The 26,426-nt window shown below is 46.2% G+C and overlaps 1 protein-coding gene across 2 annotated transcripts in view; it reads left to right on the top strand.

Annotated features, from left to right (window-relative positions):
- cobll1b (cordon-bleu WH2 repeat protein-like 1b) overlaps window positions 1–26,075 on the top strand; it is a 42,632-nt gene extending 16,557 nt beyond the window's left edge. For both annotated transcript variants that reach the window (XM_083641977.1, XM_083641978.1), the window contains 12 exons: window positions 5,610–5,798; window positions 11,430–11,637; window positions 12,411–12,636; window positions 12,788–12,832; window positions 12,927–13,021; window positions 13,236–13,481; window positions 13,608–13,734; window positions 17,128–17,362; window positions 17,460–17,554; window positions 17,758–19,250; window positions 22,213–22,347; window positions 25,521–26,075. In XM_083641977.1, coding sequence (XP_083498103.1) covers window positions 5,610–5,798; window positions 11,430–11,637; window positions 12,411–12,636; window positions 12,788–12,832; window positions 12,927–13,021; window positions 13,236–13,481; window positions 13,608–13,734; window positions 17,128–17,362; window positions 17,460–17,554; window positions 17,758–19,250; window positions 22,213–22,347; window positions 25,521–25,571 — 3,145 coding nt within the window. In that variant the 3' untranslated portion in view covers window positions 25,572–26,075. The remainder of the gene's footprint in view (window positions 1–5,609; window positions 5,799–11,429; window positions 11,638–12,410; window positions 12,637–12,787; window positions 12,833–12,926; window positions 13,022–13,235; window positions 13,482–13,607; window positions 13,735–17,127; window positions 17,363–17,459; window positions 17,555–17,757; window positions 19,251–22,212; window positions 22,348–25,520) is intronic.
- Window positions 26,076–26,426: the final 351 nt, after the last annotated feature.

Raw genomic sequence — 26,426 nt, 5'->3', positions numbered from 1 at the left:
ACCTGTGTCTCAGTGTCTGTCACCTGTGTCTCAGTGTCTGTCACCTGTGTCTCAGTGTCTGTCACCTGTGTCTCAGTGTCTGTCACCTGTGTCTCAGTGTCTGTCACACCTGTGTCTCAGTGTCTGTCACACCTGTGTCTCAGTGTCTGTCACCTGTGTCTCAGTGTCTGTCACCTGTGTCTCAGTGTCTGTCACACCTGTGTCTCAGTGTCTGTCACACCTGTGTCTCAGTGTTTGTCACACCTGTGTCTCAGTGTCTGTCACCTGTGTCTCAGTGTCTGTCACCTGTGTCTCAGTGTCTGTCAACTGTGTCTCAGTGTCTGTCACCTGTGTCTCAGTGTCTGTCACCTGTGTCTCTGTGTCTGTCACACCTGTGTCTCAGTGTTTGTCACCTGTGTCTCAGTGTCTGTCACACCTGTGTCTCAGTGTCTGTCACCTGTGTCTCAGTGTCTGTCACACCTGTGTCTCAGTGTCTGTCACACCTGTGTCTCAGTGTCTGTCACCTGTGTCTCGGTGTCTGTCACCTGTGTCTCAGTGTCTGTCACACCTGTGTCTCAGTGTCTGTCACACCTGTGTCTCAGTGTCTGTCACCTGTGCTCAGTGTCTGTCACCTGTGTCTCAGTGTCTGTCACACCTGTGTCTCAGTGTCTGTCACCTGTGCTCAGTGTTTGTCACCTGTGTCTCAGTGTTTGTCACACCTGTGTCTCAGTGTCTGTCACCTGTGTCTCAGTGTCTGTCACACCTGTGTCTCAGTGTCTGTCACCTGTGTCTCAGTGTCTGTCACCTGTGTCTCAGTGTCTGTCACACCTGTGTCTCAGTGTCTGTCACCTGTGTCTCAGTGTCTGTCACCTGTGTCTCAGTGTCTGTCACACCTGTGCTCAGTGTCTGTCACACCTGTGTCTCAGTGTCTGTCACACCTGTGTCTCAGTGTCTGTCACCTGTGTCTCAGTGTCTGTCACCTGTGTCTCAGTGTCTGTCACCTGTGTCTCAGTGTCTGTCACACCTGTGTCTCAGTGTCTGTCACACCTGTGTCTCAGTGTCTGTCACACCTGTGTCTCAGTGTCTGTCACACCTGTCTCTCAGTGTCTGTCACACCTGTGTCTCAGTGTCTGTCACCTGTGTCTCAGTGTCTGTCACCTGTGTCTCAGTGTCTGTCACACCTGTGTCTCAGTGTCTGTCACCTGTGTCTCAGTGTCTGTCACACCTGTGCTCAGTGTCTGTCACCTGTGTCTCAGTGTCTGTCACACCTGTGCTCAGTGTCTGTCACACCTGTGTCTCAGTGTCTGTCACACCTGTGTCTCAGTGTCTGTCACACCTGTGTCTCAGTGTCTGTCACCTGTGTCTCAGTGTCTGTCACCTGTGTCTCAGTGTCTGTCACACCTGTGCTCAGTGTCTGTCACACCTGTGTCTCAGTGTCTGTCACACCTGTGTCTCAGTGTCTGTCACCTGTGTCTCAGTGTTTGTCACCTGTGTCTCAGTGTCTGTCACCCGTGTCTGCGTCTGTCACCTGTGTCTCAGTGTCTGTCACACCTGTGTCTCAGTGTCTGTCACCTGTGCTCAGTGTCTGTCACACCTGTGTCTCAGTGTCTGTCACACCTGTGTCTCAGTGTCTGTCACACCTGTGTCTCAGTGTCTGTCACCTGTGTCTCAGTGTCTGTCACCTGTGTCTCAGTGTCTGTCACACCTGTGTCTCGGTGTCTGTCACCTGTGTCTCAGTGTCTGTCACCTGTGTCTCAGTGTCTGTCACACCTGTGTCTCAGTGTCTGTCACCTGTGTCTCAGTGTCTGTCACACCTGTGTCTCAGTGTCTGTCACCTGTGTCTCAGTGTCTGTCACCTGTGTCTCAGTGTCTGTCACACCTGTGTCTCAGTGTCTGTCACCTGTGTCTCAGTGTCTGTCACCTGTGTCTCAGTGTCTGTCACCTGTGTCTCAGTGTCTGTCACACCTGTGTCTCAGTGTCTGTCACACCTGTGTCTCAGTGTCTGTCACACCTGTGTCTCAGTGTCTGTCACACCTGTGTCTCAGTGTCTGTCACACCTGTGTCTCAGTGTCTGTCACACCTGTGTCTCAGTGTCTGTCACCTGTGTCTCAGTGTCTGTCACACCTGTGCTCAGTGTCTGTCACACCTGTGTCTCAGTGTCTGTCACACCTGTGTCTCAGTGTCTGTCACCTGTGTCTCAGTGTCTGTCACACCTGTGTCTCAGTGTCTGTCACCTGTGTCTCAGTGTCTGTCACCTGTGTCTCAGTGTCTGTCACCTGTGTCTCAGTGTCTGTCACACCTGTGTCTCAGTGTCTGTCACCTGTGTCTCAGTGTCTGTCACACCTGTGTCTCAGTGTTTGTCACCTGTGTCTCAGTGTCTGTCACCTGTGTCTCAGTGTCTGTCACCTGTGTCTCAGTGTCTGTCACCTGTGCTCAGGTGCCATGACACTGATCACACAGTTGCATAAAGCGAGTTGACCGTGAACTTCAGGCATAGCTATAAGCTATTGTGCTTTTTGTTGTTTGTTTCATTTCCTTTCATTTTGAGCCAGGATAAAGGTTTCATGTTCCCAACACGTCACATGAGAAACAAAATTGATAACTGTGTTAATATAAACCAGAACAAAGAGCGTTTATGACTTCCCCCCCTTACCTCTTGCCCCTGAAGGGCTGTATCACCCCCTATGGATGGACTTTTTTTTGCCAGACCCCTGAACAGTGATTTGGCAGATTTTGGAGGGACGTGTGTGTGAAGTGTGTGTGTGTGTGTGTGTGTGTGTTTTATCGTGAAGATGTAAAATATGTAAAATATTGCTGTAGTGCCCCCTATGGGCGCACTATTTTGTCTGTGCAATCAAACTCATGCCAGACCCCTGAACAGCGTTTTGCCAAATTTTGGAGGCAGGCTTTTATTGTGAAGGTGTAAAATACGTAAAAATATTGCTGTAGTGGGCATCTGGGGAGTGTAGCGGTAGATTCCCTGCCTACCAACATGAGGGTCGCAGGTTCGCGCCCCTGTGTTACCTCCGGCTTGGTCGGGCGTCCATACAGGCACCATTGGCTGTGTCTGTGGGTGGGAAGCCGGAATGAGGGTATGTGTCCTGTCCTGCGGCACTAGCGCCTCCTCTGGTCGGTCGGCAGCGCGCCTTGCAACTCCGGACGGACAAACAGACAGACAGACACGCTGCCAATTATAGTGGTAGTAGGATAAAGCTACTCGCTGTGGGAGAAAGTTCAACGCAACAATGTTAAAGGTTATAATCCAATTGCCAAATAAACAAGCAGAGCCATGAAATGTGGACTTTGTACCCAGTGGGGACCACAGTGTGTGTGTCTATCTGGTTTAGCCAGGGCTGTCTATTGACAGATTTACTGGGACTGAAGTATTCATGGTCATGGTTATCTAGTCGCTCCAGTCCAGACCAACAGCGTGTGCAAAGCTGTATATTATTGTTCCTTGAACACTTCCCTGTCTGCTCTGCTGCGCCATGCTAAATTAACACCCTCAACATTCCAGCCAAGAAATGGTCTCTCATACATACATTTAGAGTGTGTTCAAAAAGGACACCTCCTTTTTAAGAGTGGACGTTGGCTCTGGCCGGCAGTGTTCATAATCTTTCAATGTTTCATGTCGGCAACCATGACTGAGACAAGAATTGAAATGATAACGTGATTCTGCACCCCACAATATATTGTATGGTCACACACACGTATTGTGACATGTATTGAGATTTGATGAGTGGCTCATAATGTCTATAAAGTAACTGTGTAATGTGTGTGTGTGTGTGTGTGTGTGTGTGTGTGTGTGTGTGTGTGTGTGTGTGTGTGTGTGTGCGTGTGCGTGTGCGTGTACGTGTGCGTGTGTGTGTGTGTGTGTGTGTCTTCATATCCATCATAGTGTTTAAGGTCAGCAACCCCCTAGAAAGACGTCTAATCCTTCAGACGTGGCTTAGTGGAGCCTCTAACCCGTAGACATTGTTCAGATTCCTCAGTGTGAGTAGGTGGTGCCCCCAGAAGAGACCTTCTCGTGGGCTGTGAGTCCGGCAGCTTGCAGGTCTACAGGGTTTCTTTATGCTGACTAAACACTTTGACTCATGTTTTTTGAAATGATTGAGATTTATATATTCTTTTTTTCTGAGCCATTGGATGACATTTCACAGCGTTTACAATAATATAGCTGTATCTTCTACTGTGTGTGGCCTTGGGTTTGCTTTCGATTTCCTACACTAACAGCTGCAGGTTTTCGCTTCAAAGTGAACAGAAACACCAAAACAAAACGTGCCACAGTTCATACATCTTTATAGTGATGATCCAAATCAAATCAAACCAAACCAAACCCAGTTTTGTTTAGAGCCCATATAGCTTTTCCATGCTTCCCAACTTCCCAGGGAGCCTAATCTATTTAATATGATAATGATGTAATTAGCTTAAATTGTACTGCCTAACAGATGGCCAGCAGCTTTTTGCAGCTGGAAAATCTGCGGCTGAATGAAGTCAGAGTTATACAAATTGTTGCTCCAATATATTTTGTGTGGCATAATTAAAGTCCGTGTGTAATGATTCTGGTGACTTGTGCTCCTGCTCGCTCTCCCACGCTGTATTGACACAGCCAGCAGGACTTTCAAGTCTAGACAAACACTCAATAACGCATCAACCCAATTGAACGGAGGTCGGTCTCTCATGTCCGCCTTCTCTTCAGGCCCAGTGAGTAAAGCTCTCCACTCGAGTGTCTTGTGACTTGTTTGCAAAGTGGACTTGAGCTCTTTCATGCAATAGCCTCCCTGCTTACTTCGACCTGAGGAAGAAAGGCTTCCTTTCATGCTGTCTGATGCCCTTTGATTTTCAATCAGATCGTTGTGGAAGATGGCAGAAAGTAACCTTTCTAAAGACATCTGTGAAAAAGCAAGAAGAACATCGCCCACGGCAATGATACAGTCTGTGGCTCGTTCCAAGTGTTGTCTTCTTGTCTGATTGCCTCAAGGCGTTAAAGTTATTAGACTTTTGTCCTGCTACTGAAGCAGCTGTGAGAATCATCTACACTAGGGCTGGGCACTGTAGCAGCTGTGAGAAGCATGTACACTAGGGCTGGGCACTGTAGCAGCTGTGAGAAGCATGTACACTAGGGCTGGGCACTGTAGCGATATTACTGTATATCGATAATAGATATGACACTAGAGATCGTCTTCGATTTTGGATATCGTAATATGGTGATATATGGCAGAAGTGTTGTCTTAAAGGCTGCGTTACAGTAAAGTGATGTCGTTTTCGGAACTTCACAGACTGTTTGAGCTATTCTATCATTTGCCTTTACCCACTTATGGTGGTCATTACTGTGAATCCATATTACTGATGATTATTGATCAAAAATCTCATTGTCTAAATATTTTGTGAAAGCACCAATAGTCAGGGAAGGAAACCCTGTCTTTGCATTTTATTTTGTTCACAGTTTTGTTTTAATAAAAGTGATTGTGACATCTTGTGGCTTTGACTTACAACTGAACATTTAGCCCACTTCATAGAAAATACAGATATATATATTGTGTGTGGCCATTCAGCCTAAAAATACTGAGATGTGATTTTTGGGCCATATTGCACAGCCCTAAAATGTACACTTCCTTGTCCAACAACAGGGTGTCAACCAAAAGCAAAGCCCCATCTCCCCCAGCACTAAAGAACCTGGATTCCCCTGGCTTCTCCCAGAGGTTCCCAGGATATCCCCATCTGACTATGGACCAGAAGGAAAACCTGGTTGAACAAGATCTGTCTCTGGTTGTGGTTCTGCCTGGTGGAGTGGAAAAGATGACCACAGTCCATGGCAGGTGAGAACACTCAACCCAAAATGTTCATGTTTTACTAGCCTCAGAGTTCGACTACTCGTTCGTTTCACTCAATCATAGTCTCACGTCCGGACCGTAATTATGGCACTGCAGGCTCCATTCAACAAGGCCCTCAGCATTGAACAAAGCAGTACTTGCAATACACTCAAAGGTTGTTGTCCGTCAAGTCGGTCTACTCGTGTTCTTAAATATTGTATCGTTTCCTATAGAGAGCCCCAGGAATGAGTCCGGAGAACATCGATGCTAACACTTCCTGGTTCTTCACTTCGCCTATGGGATTTTTGAATGGGTTTTTGGCACGATGCTTCTAATAAGGTCTCTGGGCAACGCAAGCTTAATCAAATGCGAACCAGTGTTCAGTAGGATCATCTTCACACATGAGGACCACTTTTATGAGTTTTTAAGCTTTTACGTGCCGTTAAAAGGGCGGCTAGCTAGCAAACGGCTAAATGAGACTACACTGTTGAGTCGACGGGGATATTATACGTCAATAACGTCATCACTTCAAAGGACGAACACGGAAATTCTCTTTCCCTCACCTGGTTCAGCCCGGGGTAATCAGTGCACAGCAGCGCACACAACAACAACACTCCAGGTTGAGTGCTGACGTGACGTGGAAGCCTATGCGACACTGTGTGTAGTTCTGGATTAGCTTAGCACGAGCTTTTTTACTTCTAGGGCTCGCATTTACTCTTCAAAACTCATAAAAGTGGTCCCCATGTGTGAAGATTATCCGGCTGAACACTGGTTCGCGTTTGATTAAAAATTCAAAAATCCCATAGGCAGAAACAGTGAAGAACCAGAAAGTCCGGGACTTCCGCGTTCCGACTACAGAAATACGTCATCCCTGGGGCTCTCTATTCCAAGCCGGTTTTGTTGGGCCTTGTTGAATGGAGCCTGCAGTGCCATAACACGGTCCTGGATCTGAGACTATGATTGAGTGAAACTAATGAGTAGTCGAATTCTGAGGCTCATATTTTACACTTCCGTGGATTCTGGAAATGTGCAATGCAGACATTTTATTCTGCCATTTGGGTTGCTTTGGAAGCACTGAATCACTTATTATGTCATCTCACAAAGTTCAGTGCCAATGAGATTGAGTCAGATAGGTGGAGTAGCTGCATCTGTGGTTTTGGTTAACAAGTATGCGTGTGTGCCATTTAAAGGAACAAAGTGATTTGGTGTTCTTCATTCTCCACACTTTTAGTAACATGAAATTATAGATTATTCATGCAGCATTATGTCAAATCTCATGGTTTATATTGTGAATATACATGTCAATTTTTAGGATAGTCTCACGGTCGACGTTTTCAACTGTGACTACACCACCTAATCAGATCAACATGTGTCAACATGTCTCCACGTCAATGACGTGTTTCAGTCCAAGGTCTTTGTGTCCTCAGTCTCACTCTCTCTCTCTCTCTCACACAGCTCAGACTTTCCATCAGCAGAGTTGACTTAAGATATCATTCTTCTCCCTTTCTCACAATGCACACAGTTTACAAACATTCCTATGTACCTTTTGCCCCCTTGGCTTCTTAAGAAACAATTCAATATAAAGGGATTTAGCATCAAGTTCTTCTCCTTCTGATGTTGTTGCACGGCACAGTGAATGTATTATTATAAAGATTAGATCCACGGTGTTAGATTTCAACAGCTCTCTTAATGCAGTGTCGGCTATTTTTGAACTGGAGGCGAGCTTCATGCGGTTACTGTTGCCAATGTACTGACTTCATGCTAATATTAGCACGTATTCTAACACATGACTTCTTTAAAGCTCAACTTTTATTGCTAATTGATACACAGAAATGGGCTATCTTGGTTGGTCCGGGTAGTGCAGAGGTAAGATTCCCTGCCTGCCAACACCAGGTTCCAGCCCCCGTCTTGCCTCTGGCTTGGTCGGGCGTACAAATTGGCCATGTCTGCAGGTGGGAAGCCGAATTAAGGGTGTTTGTCCTGGTCGCTGCACTGGTGCCTCCTCTGGTCAGTCGTGGTGCCTGTTCACGGGTGGGGGGGGGAGGGAAACGGGGGAATAATGTGATCATCCCACGCGTTACATCCGGCCGGTAAAATTCCTCACTGTAGGTGAAAAGAAGCGGCTGGCGACTGCACATCGGAGTAACCATGTGCTAGTCTCCAACTCTCTTCAGATCGGCAGAGGAGGTGGAGCAACGACCGGGACAACAGGAGGAATAGACCCTTTTCACAGGGGCCATTTTGTGTCGAAAAGGCAGGGTAAACAGGTGCAAGCAAAACAATAATGAGGGTTTCCAACTTCCATGATTGTATGTTGGAGACCCTCATTAGTGTTTTGCTTGCACTCTGTGTTTACCCTGCCTTTTTGACACAAAATGGTCGCCGTGAAAAGGGTCTATTGGCCGAGTACGATTGGGGAGAAAATGGGGGAGGGGATCCCCAGATCTCCAATCCCATAATCACTGTTAAAACAAAGCACAGAATGAATGACTAGACACAACCGCTTGCTGCTCCTCTTTTTCCACTCTGACATCAAGCATGTCAAATCAGATTTTTCATCAGTCCCCTAATTGGTTTAACGAGGAAGTCCTATTTTGCGTGGTGAGACCGGCCCTTAACCGGATTTCACCACCCTTCCTCCCTCTGATGGCCAACATTAATTGTCACGATTTGTGTAGAGGTGTGGACCCAAAGGCAGAAGCAGGCGAGGTTCAGGAGCAAAAAGGCTATTTACTAGAATGTAAGTAAGAACAAGTACAAAGCTAGACAGAGCTTGAAAGACAGCGGATACACAGAGGAAACACAACACATAGCAAAGATGACTCCGGCTACAGACACACTGAGGCAATAAATACACAGAGGAGCAATCAGGAGCATGAGGGTCAGCGGGGAAGGCAGGAACGCATAGGGCAAATCAGGAGAACTGATTGGTGGGGAGAAACTCAGAGGCCATTTACACCTGGCGTGAACATGCATTTTCTGCAATCTGATTGCAATCAGATTGCAGAAATGGTGGTCCTCTCAATCCGCATAAAGTTGCTGTATCCAGATTGAGAGGACACACTGCATTTACACTTGTGTTCAATGGTGTACACAATGCATCGCTGACCACCTCCGGAGGTGGTTTGGCCGATCAGATTGCAATCCTTCTTCAATGCGTTTTGGGAGTGTTTACACCTGTACTTTCAAGTGATAAAACACAATCTGATTGCAATCTGATCACAGAGAACACATGTTAAGTTAACGCCAGGTGTTAATGGCCTCTCAGGTAACAGGGCAGGCTAATGAGGGAACATGGGCAACAGGTGGCAGGAAAAGAGCACACAAGGAAAATATAAGACCAACTAGGTTCAAGGTTTTTATTAGTCACATGCAGCATCACAGACATGTCAAGAGCAGTGAAAATTAAGGCCGCGGCCGCTCCCATATTGTGCAGACAGGATAAAAAGACAAACACGAAAAACATAGCTAAAAAGTCTGATAAGCGCTACGAGCACATAATCAAAAGTACGGTCAAAAATACACAACAGTGAACATGGTGCACTGCATAAGGCAAAGAGAAAAAAAGAAAAGAAAACAGTAAGCAAGATAAAAAACGCCAGTGAACACAGTGCACTGGGTACCAACTTATGAATCAGGTCCCTTTATGAATCAAGGGCCCTGATGGCCTGAGGGAAGAAGCTGTTCCTCAACCTCTCGGTCCTCGCCGCTAGGTGTTTCAGTCTCCTCCCAGAGCGCAACCTCTGAAACAAGTGGTGGCCTGGGTGAGAGCTGTCCTTCATTATTTTCGTCGCCTTGGATCTGCAGCGTTTGCTGTAGATGTCCTCCAGGCGGGGCAAGGTGGAGCGGGTGACGCGTTCCGCGGCCTTTATGACCCGCGTCAGTCTCTTCCTATCCTTGCCGTTGCAGTTTCCATACCAGGCAGAGATGCTGCTCGTCAGCACAGACTCAATCGTGGCAGAATAGAAGGCCTTTAATAAGGCTGGGGATTTGGTGTGCTTCCTCAGCCTCCTGAGGTAGTACAGCTTACCCGCTGTCTTCTTCACCAAGGCGGTGACATGGGCACTCCATGTCAGGTCCCCACTGATGTTTACTCCCAGGTATTTGTAGGTATCTACCACCTCCACTGGGGTCCCGTCGATGTTGATCGGCAGATGCGGGGTCCTCTTACTCCGCCTGAAATCCATAACCATCTCCTTCGTCTTGGTGACATTCAGGAGAAGATTGTTCTCCTTACACCAGTACGCCAGGAGTTCCACCTCCTCTCGATAGGCTGTCTCGTCGTTGTTTGAGATCAGCCCCACCACCACCGTGTCGTCCGCGAACTTGCCTATGATGGTCGAGGGGTGTGTCGCCACACAGTCGTGGGTGTAGAGGGGGTAATACAGTGGGCTCAGCCCACAGCCCTGGGGGGCGCCGATGTTCAGGATCCGGGGGCCTGTGGTGGTATTGTTGCCCCACCTAACCCTCTGAGGCCTGTCAGTCAGGAAGTTGAGATGCCATGGGAGAAGAGATGGAGTAATCTCCAGGTCACTCATCTTCTTGATAAGCCTCTGAGGGACGATAGTGTTGAAGGCGGAGCTGAAGTCCACACACAGCCATCGTACGTAGTTCCCCTTTCCTGCATCCAGATGAGAGTAGGTGGCATGCAGCAGGTGGGAGATTGCATCCTCAGGGCTTCTCTTTTTCCTATAGGCGAATTGGGTGGGGTCGAAGGTGTCTGGCAGTTGTTTCATAATCATATTTTTAACCAGAGTTTCGAAGCACTTCATGAGGATGGATGTTAAAGCAACAGGCCGGTAATCATTCAGGCAACTGGGCTTATTATTTTTGGCTATGGGGACGATGGTGGACTCTTTCCATATACGGGGGATAACGCCCTGTTCTAGCGAGGCCATCCAGATAGAGTGGACTACTGGAGCTAATTGGTCGGCACAGGCTTTAACCACCCGGCCTGGGATATTATCGGGCCCGGCGGCTTTTCTGCTATTTACGCCTTTAAGAATAAGCCTTACATCATGCACAGTGAATGTGGGTGGTTTTCCTTCTTTAGCTAATGCTAATGCTGGGGCGATAGCCTCCTGCAGGGAGTTAATGTCGGCTGGGCTAACACTGTCCTCGAACCGAGCAAAGAACTCATTTAGATCCTCAGCGAATGATGGATCATTTACTACCGGATTTGATTTGGGTTTATAATCCGTCATAATGTTGATATTTTTCCACATACTTCTGGTGTCTCTCTGCTTCATTTGGGTTTCGACTTTATTGCCAAAACGCTTCTTTGCTTTCTTAATGGTGGCCCTGAGCTCATAGGAAGCAGCTTTGTATGCGTCTTTATTTCCTGAAATTAGGCTATCTTTATAAGCCACTGCTCTGGACTTCAGAGCCTTTTTCACTGTGTTATCCACCCATGGCTTCTGATTCGAATGGACTTTTACAGTCATCACGGGAGCAACGTCATCGGTGATTTTCTCTAGAAAACCAGAGAAGGCGTTAACAAAGCTGGTGACGTCATCAGCAGGCGACCCGAATACACTCCAATCGGCGTCGTCAAGCGCGTCAAGCGCATAAACAGAGTTCATGATGACAATTAACGTTGTTTCTGTTGTTTCTCTCCATGTCTCCTGTGTCTTTCAGCAAACCCCTCATGGATCTGTTAGTGATGCTTTGTGCAAAGTATCACCTGAACCCCTCCAGCCACACCTTAGAGCTGGTCACCGCCAACAGAAACCACATCAAGTTCAAGCCCAACGCTCTCATAGGAACTCTGGAGGCAGAGAAGATCCTAGTTAAAGCTAAAGGAGTGGAGGAGAAGAATAAGAAGACAGGCCCTCAGATGCCTGAGGTACTGGACATGCTTGAGATATTTTCCTGTCAAATAAATATTTGCTATTAATGCTATCTTAAACTTTATATGTATTATAAGCAGTGTTGGGATTAACTCATTACAAAAGTAATATATTACATGTAATATATTACTTTTAGCAGTAACTCAGTAATATAACTTATTACAATAGGATTTCAATAATGGTATACCAGTTACTTTTGTCAAGTAACACAAGTTACAAATTGAGTTACTTGATCAAAGCACATATTTAAATAAAGATATAGTCATTTCCTAATCAAATTGTGTGTTTTTATGCAAATAACCACTATAGATGAGAATAGCAAAGGAAAAAGAGAACATTTAGAATGTTGGACGGTTTACACTGACTTCAGACGGTATAGGCGGTTTTCACAGAATTGTGTTGCTATGGGAACAGTTTGAACCCTATCTTATTTCCTGTCAGCTATTGCATTAGCAAACATTGCAACAGGAAGTAAGCTAGGGGCAATTTAGAATGTTTATTTGTCAAATTAAAAGCATCTATACACACATTTTCGGGATGTTCCGGGGCGGCGACGTCATTCTGCTGCTGCTGTTATTTTGGTGAAAGTAATGCAAAAGTAGTGTAAATAAGTAACGAGTTACTCTACACAGACAGTAATATTGTAAAAGTAACGTATTACTTTCAAATGAAAGTAACTAGTAATATTATGTAGTATATTACATTTTGAAAGTAACTTGCACAACACTGATTATGAGTACATGAAAGTGGCACTTTCTGTATTCTCCAGGCGACTGTTCGGATGGTGATCAACTATAAAAAGACTCAGAAAACGATCCTGCGAGTCAACCCTCGAGTCCCTCTGGCTGAACTCTTACCGGCCATCTGTGAGAAATGCGAGTTTGAGGTGGAGACGACGGTTCTGTTGAGAGATGTCCAATCCCCGGGCGCCTTGGATTTGTCCAGTTCTCTCAATGATTATGCCATAAGGGAGGTTTATGCAAGGGACACAAAAGGTAAGCACTCAATGATCTATTTAAAAGAGCAAGTCTGCCGCATAGTCTGCCGTGACATTTTCTGCTTTCGCTATATTGACTTTGCACTGTTCTTTTGTAGCTCATATTCATTGTGCGTTGTATTTGCTCTGCTCCCAATCTCGCTCTGCAGACCAGCCTGACTCTCCTGTATGTCCAGCCTCACCCACTCACGCAGGTAGTTCCATCTGTGGGCTATATGAAATATATATGACACCGGCACTATCAGAATTCCGACTAAAACATCGTCTCACGATGGTTTTTCCTCGCAGGTCCAGTCACGCCGAGCAAAGATAAAAACCAGAAAGAGCAGGAGAACAAAGGCCTCTTCAGCAAGTTTCGAAAAAGCAAGAAAAAACCTGAACCGGTAAGGTGTTTTTCGATCATATTTCATTTTTTGCCCAATCTTAAGATAATGCTGTCTCATTGTGTACAGCTCCTGCTGTATCAGCAAATCACTTTTCGTGTGCAGAAGGAGGTTTGTTTGCTTAGGTTTGCCATTGGTGGACGTGCACTGTGCTTTTTCCGGGAAACAGTCCCTCTTTATCGTGTTCTGATTGGATGTTTGTCTTTTGCTAAAGGCAACGACAGCCAGTGCCCCAGCTTCTCCAGTCCTGGTGAGCAAGCCTCGACCCCTCAGCATGGCCTTGCCCAGCTCCAACTACTCTTCTCCGTTCATCTCCGTCCCCGCGACGCCCGTCGACGTGCCAAAGAAGAGACGAGCACCCCAGCCCCCCATCCTCGTGTCCCAGAGCTGCCCTTCAGACCTCGCCACTCGCCGCCAGAGACTCGGCTCTGAACCCGAGGCCCAACTGGACAGCGACCAGGTGAGGTTGACCCGTCGTTGACAAGACTTCTCTCTCCAAATATTTATCTGTATGAATTCCGTGAAACGATTTCTGTGTTTTAAATGTGTCGATTATATTGCTCTATTCCATCTCATTGTCGTGTAGATGTCTGGTATAAGTCGCGGTTCCTCCGCGGAGTCTTCGCTGAAGAGGACCAAGCGCAAGGCTCCTCCACCCCCCACACCCCCTGGTGTTGCTGTCCAAGACAAAGCTCCTCCTGGGATTTTGCAAGGTTTGCCTTTGTTTACATTTCTCCCTATGTTTATGAGTGTTTGATATTAGAGTTGTCATGATTCTGCTAGGCTGATTTCTGTCTTTATTGAGATTGTTTCACCTCTGGGGAGAAAGTTAAGCATTTCTTAACGGGTGATATTTAGACATGTACTTTGGTCTCAATGTCAACAACTGAACACCACAGCCAAGCTATGCCTTTGCAAACATTGCAGCAGTCTTTTCATCTCATTTGACTCTTGTGCCACCTAGTGGTCATTATAGAGCAGTGACTCAGTTGACACACTGTACGAAGGAAACTGCATGGCAGTGAGAGAATGGAAGGTGATTTCATTAAGTAGACCGTGTTTATTCTTACAGACTCTGAATCATCAGTGGAAAGTGAATAGGAATCTGTCCTGCTCCTGCTGCCACCTTCCTCTGCCTGTCCTGTGCTGCCTCTGTCATTCCTTCAGTCAGTCCTCTGCAGCTCTGCTTCTCCACTCCACCTGCCTTTCACCTTCTGTGTCTACATGTCTCGACTTTCTTCAAGCAGACTTGACTTCTTCTTTGTGTGTCTGCTCTTTCAGTAAACAGACTCATGTCATCGAGCTGGGAATACTAAACTAATTTATGCTTATACAAATACTGGAAAATGTTTTAATTTTAAATGTGAGAATGTTTCAGTAGAAGCTCAGTGTTAGGTCATTCCAAATGACTGTTGACCTAAATTGCAGTATTCCCCTAAATATCGACTATTTATTGTAGTTGTTGTTGTTGTTGTTGTGTGTTCAAGGTTATCTCATTTGTTTATTTTTTGCATACTGACCAGAAAGTTTGCAAAAATGTGCGCCTACTATGAATTTGAGTGTGTGTTATTCTGGCTGTTGCCAACTGTTTGTTTTAACTTGTTTTATTGACTTCACTTTGATAGACTTTGCTGTGATTGTGTAAAACACTGCTGGCACTTATCGTTTTGTCTCGTGGGCTGTGGCAAGGCCCACCAATCCTGTACACTCAGAAGTGTAATACAAAAACTAAGTATCTACAAAATACTCTTAATAATAATATTATATATATAATATATGCATTCTATAAGTGCATCCTGATCAGACATTTCAAAAGACATAGTGTAACTCCCACACATGATGACCCCTAAAGATGGCAGATTTCTTGTGAATTATCCTCTTTGTTTTTAAATAATAGGAACATGTTTTTACTTCATCTCTATCTCTTATCATATAAGTCTGTCTTTCAGTTTCTTGCCTCTTTACATGTTTGCACAGTGTCATGGTGTCATGCACAGTATCACACAGTGTCATGGCGTCATGCACAGTATCACACAGTGTCATGGCGTCATGCACAGTATCACACAGTGTCATGGTGTCATGCACAGTATCACAGTGTCATGGTGTCATGCACAGTATCACACAGTGTCATGGTGTCATGCACAGTATCACACAGTGTCATGGCGTCATGCACAGTATCACACAGTGTCATGGCGTCATGCACAGTATCACACAGTGTCATGGCGTCATGCACAGTATCACACAGTGTCATGGTGTCATGCACAGTATCACACAGTGTCATGGTGTCATGCACAGTATCACACAGTGTCATGGCGTCATGCACAGTATCACACAGTGTCATGGTGTCATGCACAGTATCACAGTGTCATGGCGTCATGCACAGTATCACACAGTGTCATGGTGTCATGCACAGTATCACACAGTGTCATGGTGTCATGCACAGTATCACACAGTGTCATGGCGTCATGCACAGTATCACACAGTGTCATGGCGTCATGCACAGTATCACACAGTGTCATGGCGTCATGCACAGTATCACACAGTGTCATGGCGTCATGCACAGTATCACACAGTGTCATGGCGTCATGCACAGTATCACACAGTGTCATGGCGTCATGCACAGTATCACACAGTGTCATGGCGTCATGCACAGTATCACACAGTGTCATGGCGTCATGCACAGTATCACACAGTGTCATGGCGTCATGCACAGTATCACACAGTGTCATGGCATCATGCACAGTATCACACAGTGTCATGGTGTCATGCACAGTATCACATAGTGTCATGGCGTCATGCACAGTATCACACAGTGTCATGGCGTCATGCACAGTATCACACAGTGTCATGGCGTCATGCACAGTATCACACAGTGTCATGGCGTCATGCACAGTATCACACAGTGTCATGGCGTCATGCACAGTATCACACAGCCCCTCTGTCTGTAAGAGGCTCCGCCCAGTGACTGCTCTCTGCATCGATACAGCATCATCTCCACTCCACTCCACTCCCATCGCTCCTGATGTTTCAGCTCACAGTGAAAGCTCACTGGTCCTTGCTGTTCGACCAAAACATCCCAGTGCTGCTCGAGATCACAGGCCGAAGCTCCAGCGTGACTTGAATGTTCCTTCTGTTCTCTGCTCCTCTCTGTCACTCTCGCTTGAAGTGCCGAATGCAGGACTAGACACGGGACAATGGGATGTGAAAGATGATTTCATTAAGAAGTATTTATGTGTTTACCTATGACTATGGAATTAATATTTACGACAGCTTTCAATATCAAAGTGTCCTGCTAACAGGGGGAATGGATTAACCTGGCACTGCCATATGGTTTGTTTTCACATAGGTTGTTAAAAATCCCAAGCTGGTATCCTGGACTCCATTTCCCACCATGCACCACTCCCTCACCTCTGTTCCTCTTGCACCTCACCCAGCTGCCCACAATCACTCTTAATTACCTAATTACCTGCACACTACCTTTAAAAGCCCAGTCTGTTGACACACTGTTTCGAGCTGGCTGGTAGGCCTTTGGTTTGCTGCATTATAACCTGTGTGCGTTAAAAAAAGTAAGTAGTGCTTTAATAAATGGTTAAACGGCCCTTGGATCCTTGTGTTTAAATGTGCATGCCGGCTCTCTGATCCATAGATTACCATAAAACATAACATACTTTGAAACAGTCAGGAAACAGTCGGGAAACTATTTTGGGGGCAGGCACTTAAAAAAAATACCTGGCAGGTGATTGGATGAACCATCTGTCTATCACGGGCTAGCTTCTCACTGTCGTCACACCTAAATCCCACCCAGTTTGTTATCTGGATGCTGATTGGTGTGAACCACTAGTGGTTCAGATTCAGACCAATAGATTGGAGCGTGGCGAGATGGATTTGTCATGTGATCTCATGATCTCGCGCAAATCCAGCTGCCTCACAAAGTTAGGAATGGAGACCTACAAAATGATTCATTTCATTCCAATGAATGCATTAGATTAAATCTTCAGGGATTTAAACAGAGTGATGGTCCACTGATCACCTAGCAACATGTCCCCTCTAATGCCTGTTTGAGTCAATGGACAATGGCTTCACTTCTTCTTGCTGCTGTTTTACAGAGGGTGCAGCTACAAACACACTGGAGGAGATTATGGAGCAGGAGGAGACCACTTCCTCTGTAATCTCTGGAGCTGTCACAGTGAGGGACAGCCAGGGAGAGGACAGCCGTCTCAGCCTGTCAGCTGATGTCTCCTTGCACTCCCCGTCCCCGTCCCCTGACGCTGAGATGCTGAGCACGCCGTCCACCGAGGGCAGCGGGGAAGATCAGTCTGCTGATCTGTCCTCACATGGCAAGTACGAAATCTCCTAAGACTTCCCACAGCAAAAAAACAGTTTTTTTTAATGCTATTTGCAATGCTTTGAATGCCCAGTGTTCGTCTCCACCCTATAGTCAAATGCAGAGTGAGAGTGCAGTGAATGATTCTGCAGAGCACCATGATCCGAGCACAGCTGCTGAGACAGACTCATCACAACTGGAAGTTACTGGTGGGTTTACTCTTGGATTAAACACACATTGGTCACGGCTGCTCAAATATTATTATTATTATATTGACTACTTTAGCATGACTACAAATATGTTTTTTTGAACTTGCCATAATGTGCTTTTTTTTAGTTTATATGTGTTGTTGTTCCTCGAATTAAATCAAAACAAGTTTGTCTTAAATCACAAATGCTTTTGGTCCATACAGATAGTGGTCCATGTCAAGTTGAAGATGTAAGTCAGCAGCCCACATGTGAAGAGTCCCAAACTGAAAGTGTCAAAGATGACTGCAGTGCTGTATGTAGTGCCCCTGGCTTCCTGGAGCAGCCTGTAATGCAGGGTGATGCCTCTGCTCAGCCAAACACTGAAAGCCCCGGGGAGGAGACGCACGGGTTGGAGCACCTAATGGCCGCCAGCAGCACATCATCATCACGCCCCACTGGAGAGGATGCCCAAGTGCAAACTGACTTCACACTCCCTATGCCTTCCCGACAACACGGGGACCAAGTTCCTTCCTCGGCTACGTCGCCTGGCTTTGGAGCGGTCGGGGAGAAGAGGGATGTGGCCACTTTCACGGAGGAGCTGAACCCCCCTGACCTCAAAAAACCTGCCTTATCTCACACCTCAAAGACCTCATCGTGCCAAGAAGAAGCGGCGAAAGCGGGCGGCCCTGCAATGACGAGGGCAGCTTCCGTTTACGCTACGGACTCGGAGCCAAAACCCAAGCCTTCCAACGAGCTGACGCGGGACTACATTCCCAAAGTGGGGATGACGACGTACACTATCGTGCCTCCGAAATCTCTGGAGAAACTGAGATACTATGAAGTTGAGCTGACACTGGAGTCCCCCGCTGTGGCTCTAGGAAAGGAAATGGATATTGCTTCTCTTCGGCTGGAGGAGGAGAGCAGCACGGCTCGGAAGGAACAGCCGGCGCCCGAGGTCTGCGTGGAACAGCCGCAGCCTACGACGACGACACCCGGGGACCGCTCGTTGACGTGCAATCGCACTGCTGCTACCCAGAGCACCGTTAACGGAGGCACACCGGAATCTAGTCGTTCCCCGCTGACGCCGACGGGTTTACCTCCAGCGGATGACAAGATCTCATTACCGTCTAATGGGGGATCCCAAGCAGGCTCACCAGCAGAGGTCAAGGAGATGAAGATTCCGCCCGCAACTAAACCCAAGCCTGGTTCTTTCCGCTTGGCACAGCACAAAAGAACACCTGGGTATTATGTGACATCAGCGGCAGTCAAGAGTGCCAGTGCCAGTGGCAGTCCTGGGGTCGGCCAGAGGGAGGCTCAAGGAAGTCTAGAGAGAAAAAAGCTGCTGCTGCCGCCACCTCCTCTTCCACCTCCTGTGCAGTGTCAAGAGGAGACAGCAGGGGGCGCTCACGCTGAGCCCAGTCCCAAAGAGGATGACGGCAAGAATGTGGCCGTCATGCGGGTGACACGGCAGAGCAGTTTGCCGTGTAAAGAGGCAGCTTTAGGGTTAAGCTTGGACAAACTGAGGAGCTTCGCAGCTCCTAGACCCTATTCTCCCGCCACCCCGTCGCGCTTTGCTCAGGCGGTGTCCTCTGCTGTGAAGAGGAGCCGGTCCGTATCCCACGGGCTCAAGTCACCCGCCTCGCCACAGTCACCGCCCTTCTCTCCAGGCGCAGGCCACTTTCCATTCAAAGAGTCGAAAGGATTTTCTAAGTCAAAGGTGAGTTCTGTTGTACCGTACGTGTTGTATAGCGTAGCGTTTTTATATTTAAAATATATGACACAATATGAGAGCAGCTAAAGGACTGCTCTCCACACTGTAATTGCAAATCGATCATAGCTTTGTCTTACAGCTTCTTACATGTATTCATAATAGTTCCTGTCACCCTTTGACTTGAAGCAGTTGGGGCTTTAAGAGGAACTGTCTGCTTATGCTCAACAGGTCCGCTTGGGTCGGCACTGAGAATGACACCAATTATTAATATTACAGTTTAGTGACAGATGCGGGCTGAGGCACAATCCTAAATAAAGGTAAAAGTGTCGACAGTGTCCGTTATCTTCCATTGACCAAACAACTATTTTAAATTCATGAGACTGCAGGCTGTTGCATGCAGATGGGACAGAGATCATGAAGGCTTTATTACAACATCTCTATCTGAGCTTTAGCCATCAGCAGAAATGACTCTTGGGATTTCAGACGATACTGTAATCCACATTTCCATGTAAAGTAAATAGAGAAGTAGCTTTTCCCACTATGGCCTTTTGAATTATGGAATAACTGACTGCACCTAGAGATGGACAACCAGCCCTGAAATGCAATGTACAATGATGACTGTAATCACTATCCAGCATGTAGACGCTGAAGTGATATGTGCAATACACAAGACCCGACTTCCAAAATCAAATAGAGGTATAAAAAAAAACACCAACAGGAGAAAGAAAAGTGTTTCTTAAATATAACCTTACCTTGATGTGCTTATGCCTTCACATCTGATCAGCTTGAAAAGAGCCCGTAACAACGCACCAAAATACCTCCAATGTGTACAACTCCACGTGCAACTTTGCTACCTTCTTGGCCAGGTCACAATTGTAAAAGAGATTTCATATCTCAATTGTTTTTTATCTGGTTAAATAAATAAATCCTGATCTTATGACCAATAGTGATCATACTTTATTGTATTCTGTTCAACATTATCAGGGATGAGCAACCGTGTGGAGGGCCCAGAACATTAATTACAACCAAAGTCGAGGTTTCTCTCATTGGAATACACGTTTTTGTTGAGTGTGAGGCTGACTATGGCCTGAATTGTAACTTTGTCAACTAATGCGTGTGGATGCACATCCAGTCTTTTTCAGGTTTAGTGTTGGTCAGGAAAAATAATCTGTCAAAAAAAGAGGGATTGTCTACTCATGATGTAATGCAAACCCATGCTTTATTATACACTTAACCCATTGATACCTGATGCAGCATTTGCGTGTATATCCCTCATTTGTGTGCGTATCCCTTTAAGACCGCAAACCGCGTCAACGCGGTTCGCGGTCTTAAAGGATACGCACACAAATGCTGCATCAGGTATCAGTGGGTTAAAGGAGAACTCCACCAAAAAACAACGCTGATTTATTTAGCACACGATCTCACACATATCCGGAAACTGTAAACAGTTTTGCAGACACACATTTACTTTGACAATTATGGAGTTGATTTGAGTACAATTGTGGACCAGTGATATCATTTGTGCATGAATGACATTACTGCTCAACAATTGTACTCAAATCAACTCCATAACTGTCAAACTAAATGTGTGTCTGCGAAACTGTTTACAGTTTCCGGATATGTGTGAGATCGTGTGCTAAATAAATCGCCATTGTTTTTCGGTGGTGTCCCTTTTTAGAGATGATGTTTCCATTCACACAGGAGGTTTCAGGGCTAGCCTACATTTTGCATTATATTGTGCAGACAATCCATGTCTTTTCTCTGCCAAAGAATAGACCCTTCTCATGGGGGCCATTTTGTGTCAAAAAGGCAGGGTAAACACAGGTGCAAGCAAAACACTAATAGTTTCAAACGTCCACGATTGGAATTTGGAAACCATTAGTGTTTTGCTTGCACCTGTGTTTATTCTGCCTTTTCGACACAAAATGGCCCCCATGAGAAGGGTCTATAGAGAGCCCCAGGGATGACGTATTTTTGTAGTCGGAACGCGGAAGTCCCGGACTTCCTGGTTCTTCACTGTTTCTGCCTATGGGATTTTTGAATGGGTTTTTGCCGCGATGCTTCAAATAAGGTCTCTGGGCAATGCAAGCTTAATCAAATGCGAACCAGTGTTCAGCCAGATAATCTTCACACATGAGGACCACTTTCATGAGTTTTGAAGCGTAAATGCGAGCCCTAGAAGTAAAAAGCTTGTGCTAAGCTAATCCAGAACTACAGTGTTGCATAGGCTTCCCCGTCACGTCACCACTCAACCTGGAGTGTTGTTGATGTGTGCGCTGCTGTGCACTGATTACCCCGGGCTGAACTAGGTGAGGGGAAAGAGAATTTCCGTGTTCTTTGAAGTGATGACGTTATTGACGTATAATATCCCCGTCGACTCAACAGTGTAGTCTCATTTAGCCGTTTGCTAGCTAGCTGCCCTTTTAACGGCACGTAAAAGCTTAAAAACTCATAAAAGTGGTCCTCATGTGTGAAGATTATCCTACTGAACACTGGTTCGTGTTTGATTAAGCTTGCGTTTGCCAGAGACCTTATTAGAAGCATCACGCCAAAAACCCATTCAAAAATCCCATAGGCGAAAACGGTGAAGAACCAGGAAGTGTTAGCATCGATGTTTTCCGGACTCGTTCCTGGGGCTCTCTATTGTCTGCAGCTCATCCTTCCTCAAACACCTTGACCTGTGGCACTGTCTACTTCCTGTGGCACTGTCTACTTCCTGAGAGCATAAGCACACTCAGATGCTGCTGCCCCGTGTGAGCTGTACTGTAGAAACATGGTGATAGAATCTATAGAGCCCTCTTATTCTTGAAGGACTATTTGTTGGTACACAATGTTGTTCTGCAGGTGCTTAAAATACTGTCCCTATAACACAGGTGGTATTTCTTTTCGCTGCTTTCTGTTGACTGGCACACCCAGAACTCACTCTTCAGTGATAGCCTGTTTTGTGTCTCTTCTCTGCCATACACAGAAGAGTGACACCAGAGAGGTGGATGGAGACAAAGCCCCGCCCACACTACAGGGAGGAGTGGTTGAACCAGCATCTCCTGGTGTGACTGTTCAGATGGAAGGAGTGAGCAATCTGCAGCAGTATATATCATCTACTGTAAGCAAAATATTACATATTGATGTTGTACCCAGGACACGCGTTCAATTCGCGGTAGCGGTACTTCCGCCTTGGTCAGGGGGCATGGTGGTGCAGTGGTAAGCGCTGTCGCCTCACAGCTAGAAGGTCCTGGGTTCGATTCCCACCTGGGACGCTGTGAGCACTGAAGGAATGCGTGCCCGGTCTGCATGTCCTCGAGTGCCCGCCGCCCAGGTGGGGTCGTCAAAAGGGCCTTTCTGTGTGGAGTTTGCATGTTCGTCCCATGCCCCCTGGGGGGTTCCTTCATATAGGAACCCCACACCAAAACATGCAATATCCTGGTTGCTGAAGTGGTGCCTCCTCTGGTCGTTAGGGGCGCCTATTCGGAGGGAGGGGAACTCGTTGGAATAGCGTGATCCTCCCACGTCACGTGCTACCGGTGAAGTGTCCCCTGTCAGGTGAAAAGAAGCGGCTGGCTACTGCCCATGTCTCGGAGGAAGCATGTGCTAGTTTACAACTCTCTCCAGATCGCCAGAGGGGGTGGAGCAATGACCGGGGCAGCAGGGGGAAATTGGCCTGGTTAAAACGATCCGGATCCGTGAACTCACATTCTGTTTGGTTCTGTGGATCCATCTGGACTCTGAGCTGTGCGCAGTCATTTCAGCGGGTCGAAGTAGCCAGTGCTTCAGCCAATCAGCGTCGGATCCAGTCAAATCCAAATCCTCTCAGAAGAACGACGAACTAATGTCTTTTCCGCCGATAAACTCCGCTGTTGCATACTCCTGTTCTTGTTTAATTGTTGCTATTGAGTCTATTTCTGCAATAACTGAACTTATGGCTGTGTAAACTTGACAAACGTTGACGTTACTGCTCGAGGCGAGAGCCACGGAGGCAGCCATTACTGTCTTGCCAACGGCGTTCCTGATTGGCCGGTTACGATGTCAACTATGAGGCAGGTCCCGGTTTCGCCCGTCCGCCTTGTGGAATCTTAAGTAGCCCACCCCGGAGCAGAGGTTACAATTGGGGAGAAAGCAGGGGAGAAAATGGGAGGGGGGAATATCTAGATCTATCTCTCTCTATACTATATAAAGGCTTTCAAAGGTAGAAAAGCTAGAAAGGATGATTAACTCATTCATTAGAAAATGGCTCGGAGTCCCACGCTGCCTAAGCAGTGTAGCCTTATATGGGAAAGGCATATTGGAATTGCCATTATCTAGCCTGACAGAGGAGTTCAAGTGTGCTAAGGTTAGACTGGAAATGACTCTGACTCAGTCAAAGGATCCAGTGGTTAGGAGTGTAGCGCCCACAGTTAAAACAGGGAGGAAGTGGAACCCAAAGGAGGCAGTACAGCAAGCACAGTCAGCTCTTAGACACAGGGATATCATAGGTCAGGTGCAGCATGGGCGTGGAGGCTTAGGGTTGTGCATAGGGAAACCTGTGTGGAACAAGGCATCAGTAATAGAAAAGAGGAAGATGGTAGTTGAAGAAGTACATAGGCAAGAGGAGGCAGTAAGATGTACTAAGGCAGTGTCGCAGGCAAAGCAAGGACAGTGGGTGAACTGGGAGAGTGTAGAGAAGAGAAAGTTGAAGTGGAGAGAGTTGTGGAGCATGGAGGCCAGCAGAATTAGATTTATTCTAGGGGCTACTTATGATGTGCTGCCATCTCCCCAGAACTTAAATCAGTGGTTGGGCGAGGATGGTGCCTGCCCATTGTGTTCTAGTGTATGTACATTGAGGCATATACTGTCAGGGTGTAAGGTCAGTCTCTCCCAGGGGCGATATACCTGGCGTCACAACCAGGTGTTGAAATGTTTGGCAGCTGCAGTTGAGGAAAAGCGGCTAGAAGTAAATTCTCTAGTTGCTAGCAAAGAGACTAGACAGATCAAATTTGTACGTGAGGGAGAAAAGATTAGACCAATTAAGGTCAGGCACAAGTTAGGGCAGCTAAGTGTAGGTGGAGCCTGGGAAATGAGGGTTGACTTGAATGAACAGCTAGTCATCCCAGCATATATAGTTAGCACCCGGCTACGTCCGGACTTGTTACTGTGGTCTGAGGTAGAGAAGAGAGTTTATTTTATCGAACTCACAGTCCCGTGGGAAGATCGAGTTGAGGAGGCTTATGAGCGCAAGAAAGCTAGGTATGCTGAAATGGCAGCAGAGGCAGAGCAGCGAGGTTGGAGGGCTCGAGTGCGGCCTGTAGAGGTGGGCTGCCGTGGTTTTGTGGCAAAGTCCGTTATTGCCTTACTAACTGAGTTGGGCATTCGGGGACGGAGCCTGAAACTTGCGGTTAGCAACATGTCTCAGGCAGCAGAACGAGCAAGTGAATGGCTGTGGATAAGGAGGAAACATGCTAGCTGGGGAGCTCGCTAAGGTCAGATTGATTGTTTGTTGTTGGTCATGATTAACGGTCCGCATCAACAGGGCTGAATCATTGACGGTGGTGGTGTAGTTAGGGATTGTTTGTTGTTGGTCATGATTAACGGTCCGCATCAACAGGGCTGAATCATTGACAGTGGTGGTGTAGTTAGGGTTTGTTTGTTGTTGGTCATGATTAACGGTCCGCATCAACAGGGCTGAATCATTGACAGTGGTGGTGTAGTCAGGAATGTCATACCGAACCGACCTGGATAGCTAGGCTTAGATAGTGAGGTAATATGCAGTTGTGCGGTGGTAGCATGGAGGGGGGTGTTTCCAGGACGCTGGATTACACCGTTAAGCCTTCTTGAGGTGTCGTGGGCCTAACTTAACGAAACGTCGGTGAAGGAAGGTGCCCACTTGAAAACCCCAATGACATGCTTCATACTGCTGTTGGCTAGGGTAGGTAACTGGTGATTTGTGTCTTGTTTATTAGTTTGTTAGCCTGTTAGCTTGTTTTATTCTGGATTGGGCTTCTAAATGTGTTTTTCCTCGGATTTTGGCACAAGGGATAGTAACATCTTGTCCTGTGTATTAATTAATAATATATATATCGGTATCAGACTGCTGCTGCTATATTCCACAAGGAACCATCACATCTTCATATGTATATGTGTGTGTATATATATATATAGATGTTTTTTTTAACGTTTGAAGATGTGATGGTTCCTTGTGGAAAATAGCAGCAACAGTCTGATACTGTATACTGTACATGCTTGGACAATTAATGCACACTAATTGCGCACAGAATAACCTTATTTAATCTTTTTCCCTTCCAGGAAGAGTCTGTCCTGTCTTCTACGAGTTTGCCAGAGCCCATCAGCCCGTGACACACGAGTAGATGCGGCCAGCTTCTGTTTGACCTCTTTTGGTCGTCTCAGCAACAGTGTACATATGAAAAGAGGATGGATGTGTTTTGATAATTATTAATTGCTGTAATTTGATTTTCTCACACCACATGTTATCGAGTAATGCTATTCTTGACTGAGCTGCATATTTTAATGCTTCTATTTTATTTTGTGTTGATGACTGTCGTGCATTTAATGCATCACTGGCGTGAATGGATAAGACATATTAAATAAGAACCATTCTATAAATTATTAGACTGAATTACCGAGTTGTAATATTATTGAGTTTATCCAGAAATGTCACTATCTAAATAATACTGGATGTTGTGGTACTTACTGTAACTTTCTTTAGAGTACTCCAAGTCTATATTTAAGTATATTACACACTTTGTTTTGATGAATCTGTGCAGATACACACTGACATAGAAGGACAAGAAGTGTTGTTATGAATAAAGGTTTTATCATTAAAGTTGCCTCACAACCATTGCTCATTGCCTGCATTTTATAGACCAGTCATCACCAGACAGTATTTTGTGTATCAACTGCTGATATCAGGTTGGTGGTGTATGTATCCAGCTGAATATTGTAGCCTACTCGGCAACAGGCCCATGCTAACTCTGATTGCTCCATATACTGTTAGGGAGTTAAAACTAATGGTATGAGATTGCATGTAAAACCTAATCTGCAAAGTAACTAACACCAGCCACAAGATGAATGGAGGAAAAAGTAGGCTACAATAGAGTATTTCTTTCCCTCTGAAATAATAAATGAAAAGTGTTTCAAGTAAAGTGAGGCTACTTCAAATTTTGAACTACTGTTTACAGCACTTTGGTAAAT

Source organism: Poromitra crassiceps (genome assembly GCF_964638095.1).
Source record: "Poromitra crassiceps genome assembly, chromosome: 8".
Taxonomy (NCBI): domain Eukaryota; kingdom Metazoa; phylum Chordata; class Actinopteri; order Beryciformes; family Melamphaidae; genus Poromitra; species Poromitra crassiceps.
The sequence above is the reverse complement of the archived record's forward strand: the minus strand, read 5'-3'. Positions and strand labels throughout refer to the sequence as shown.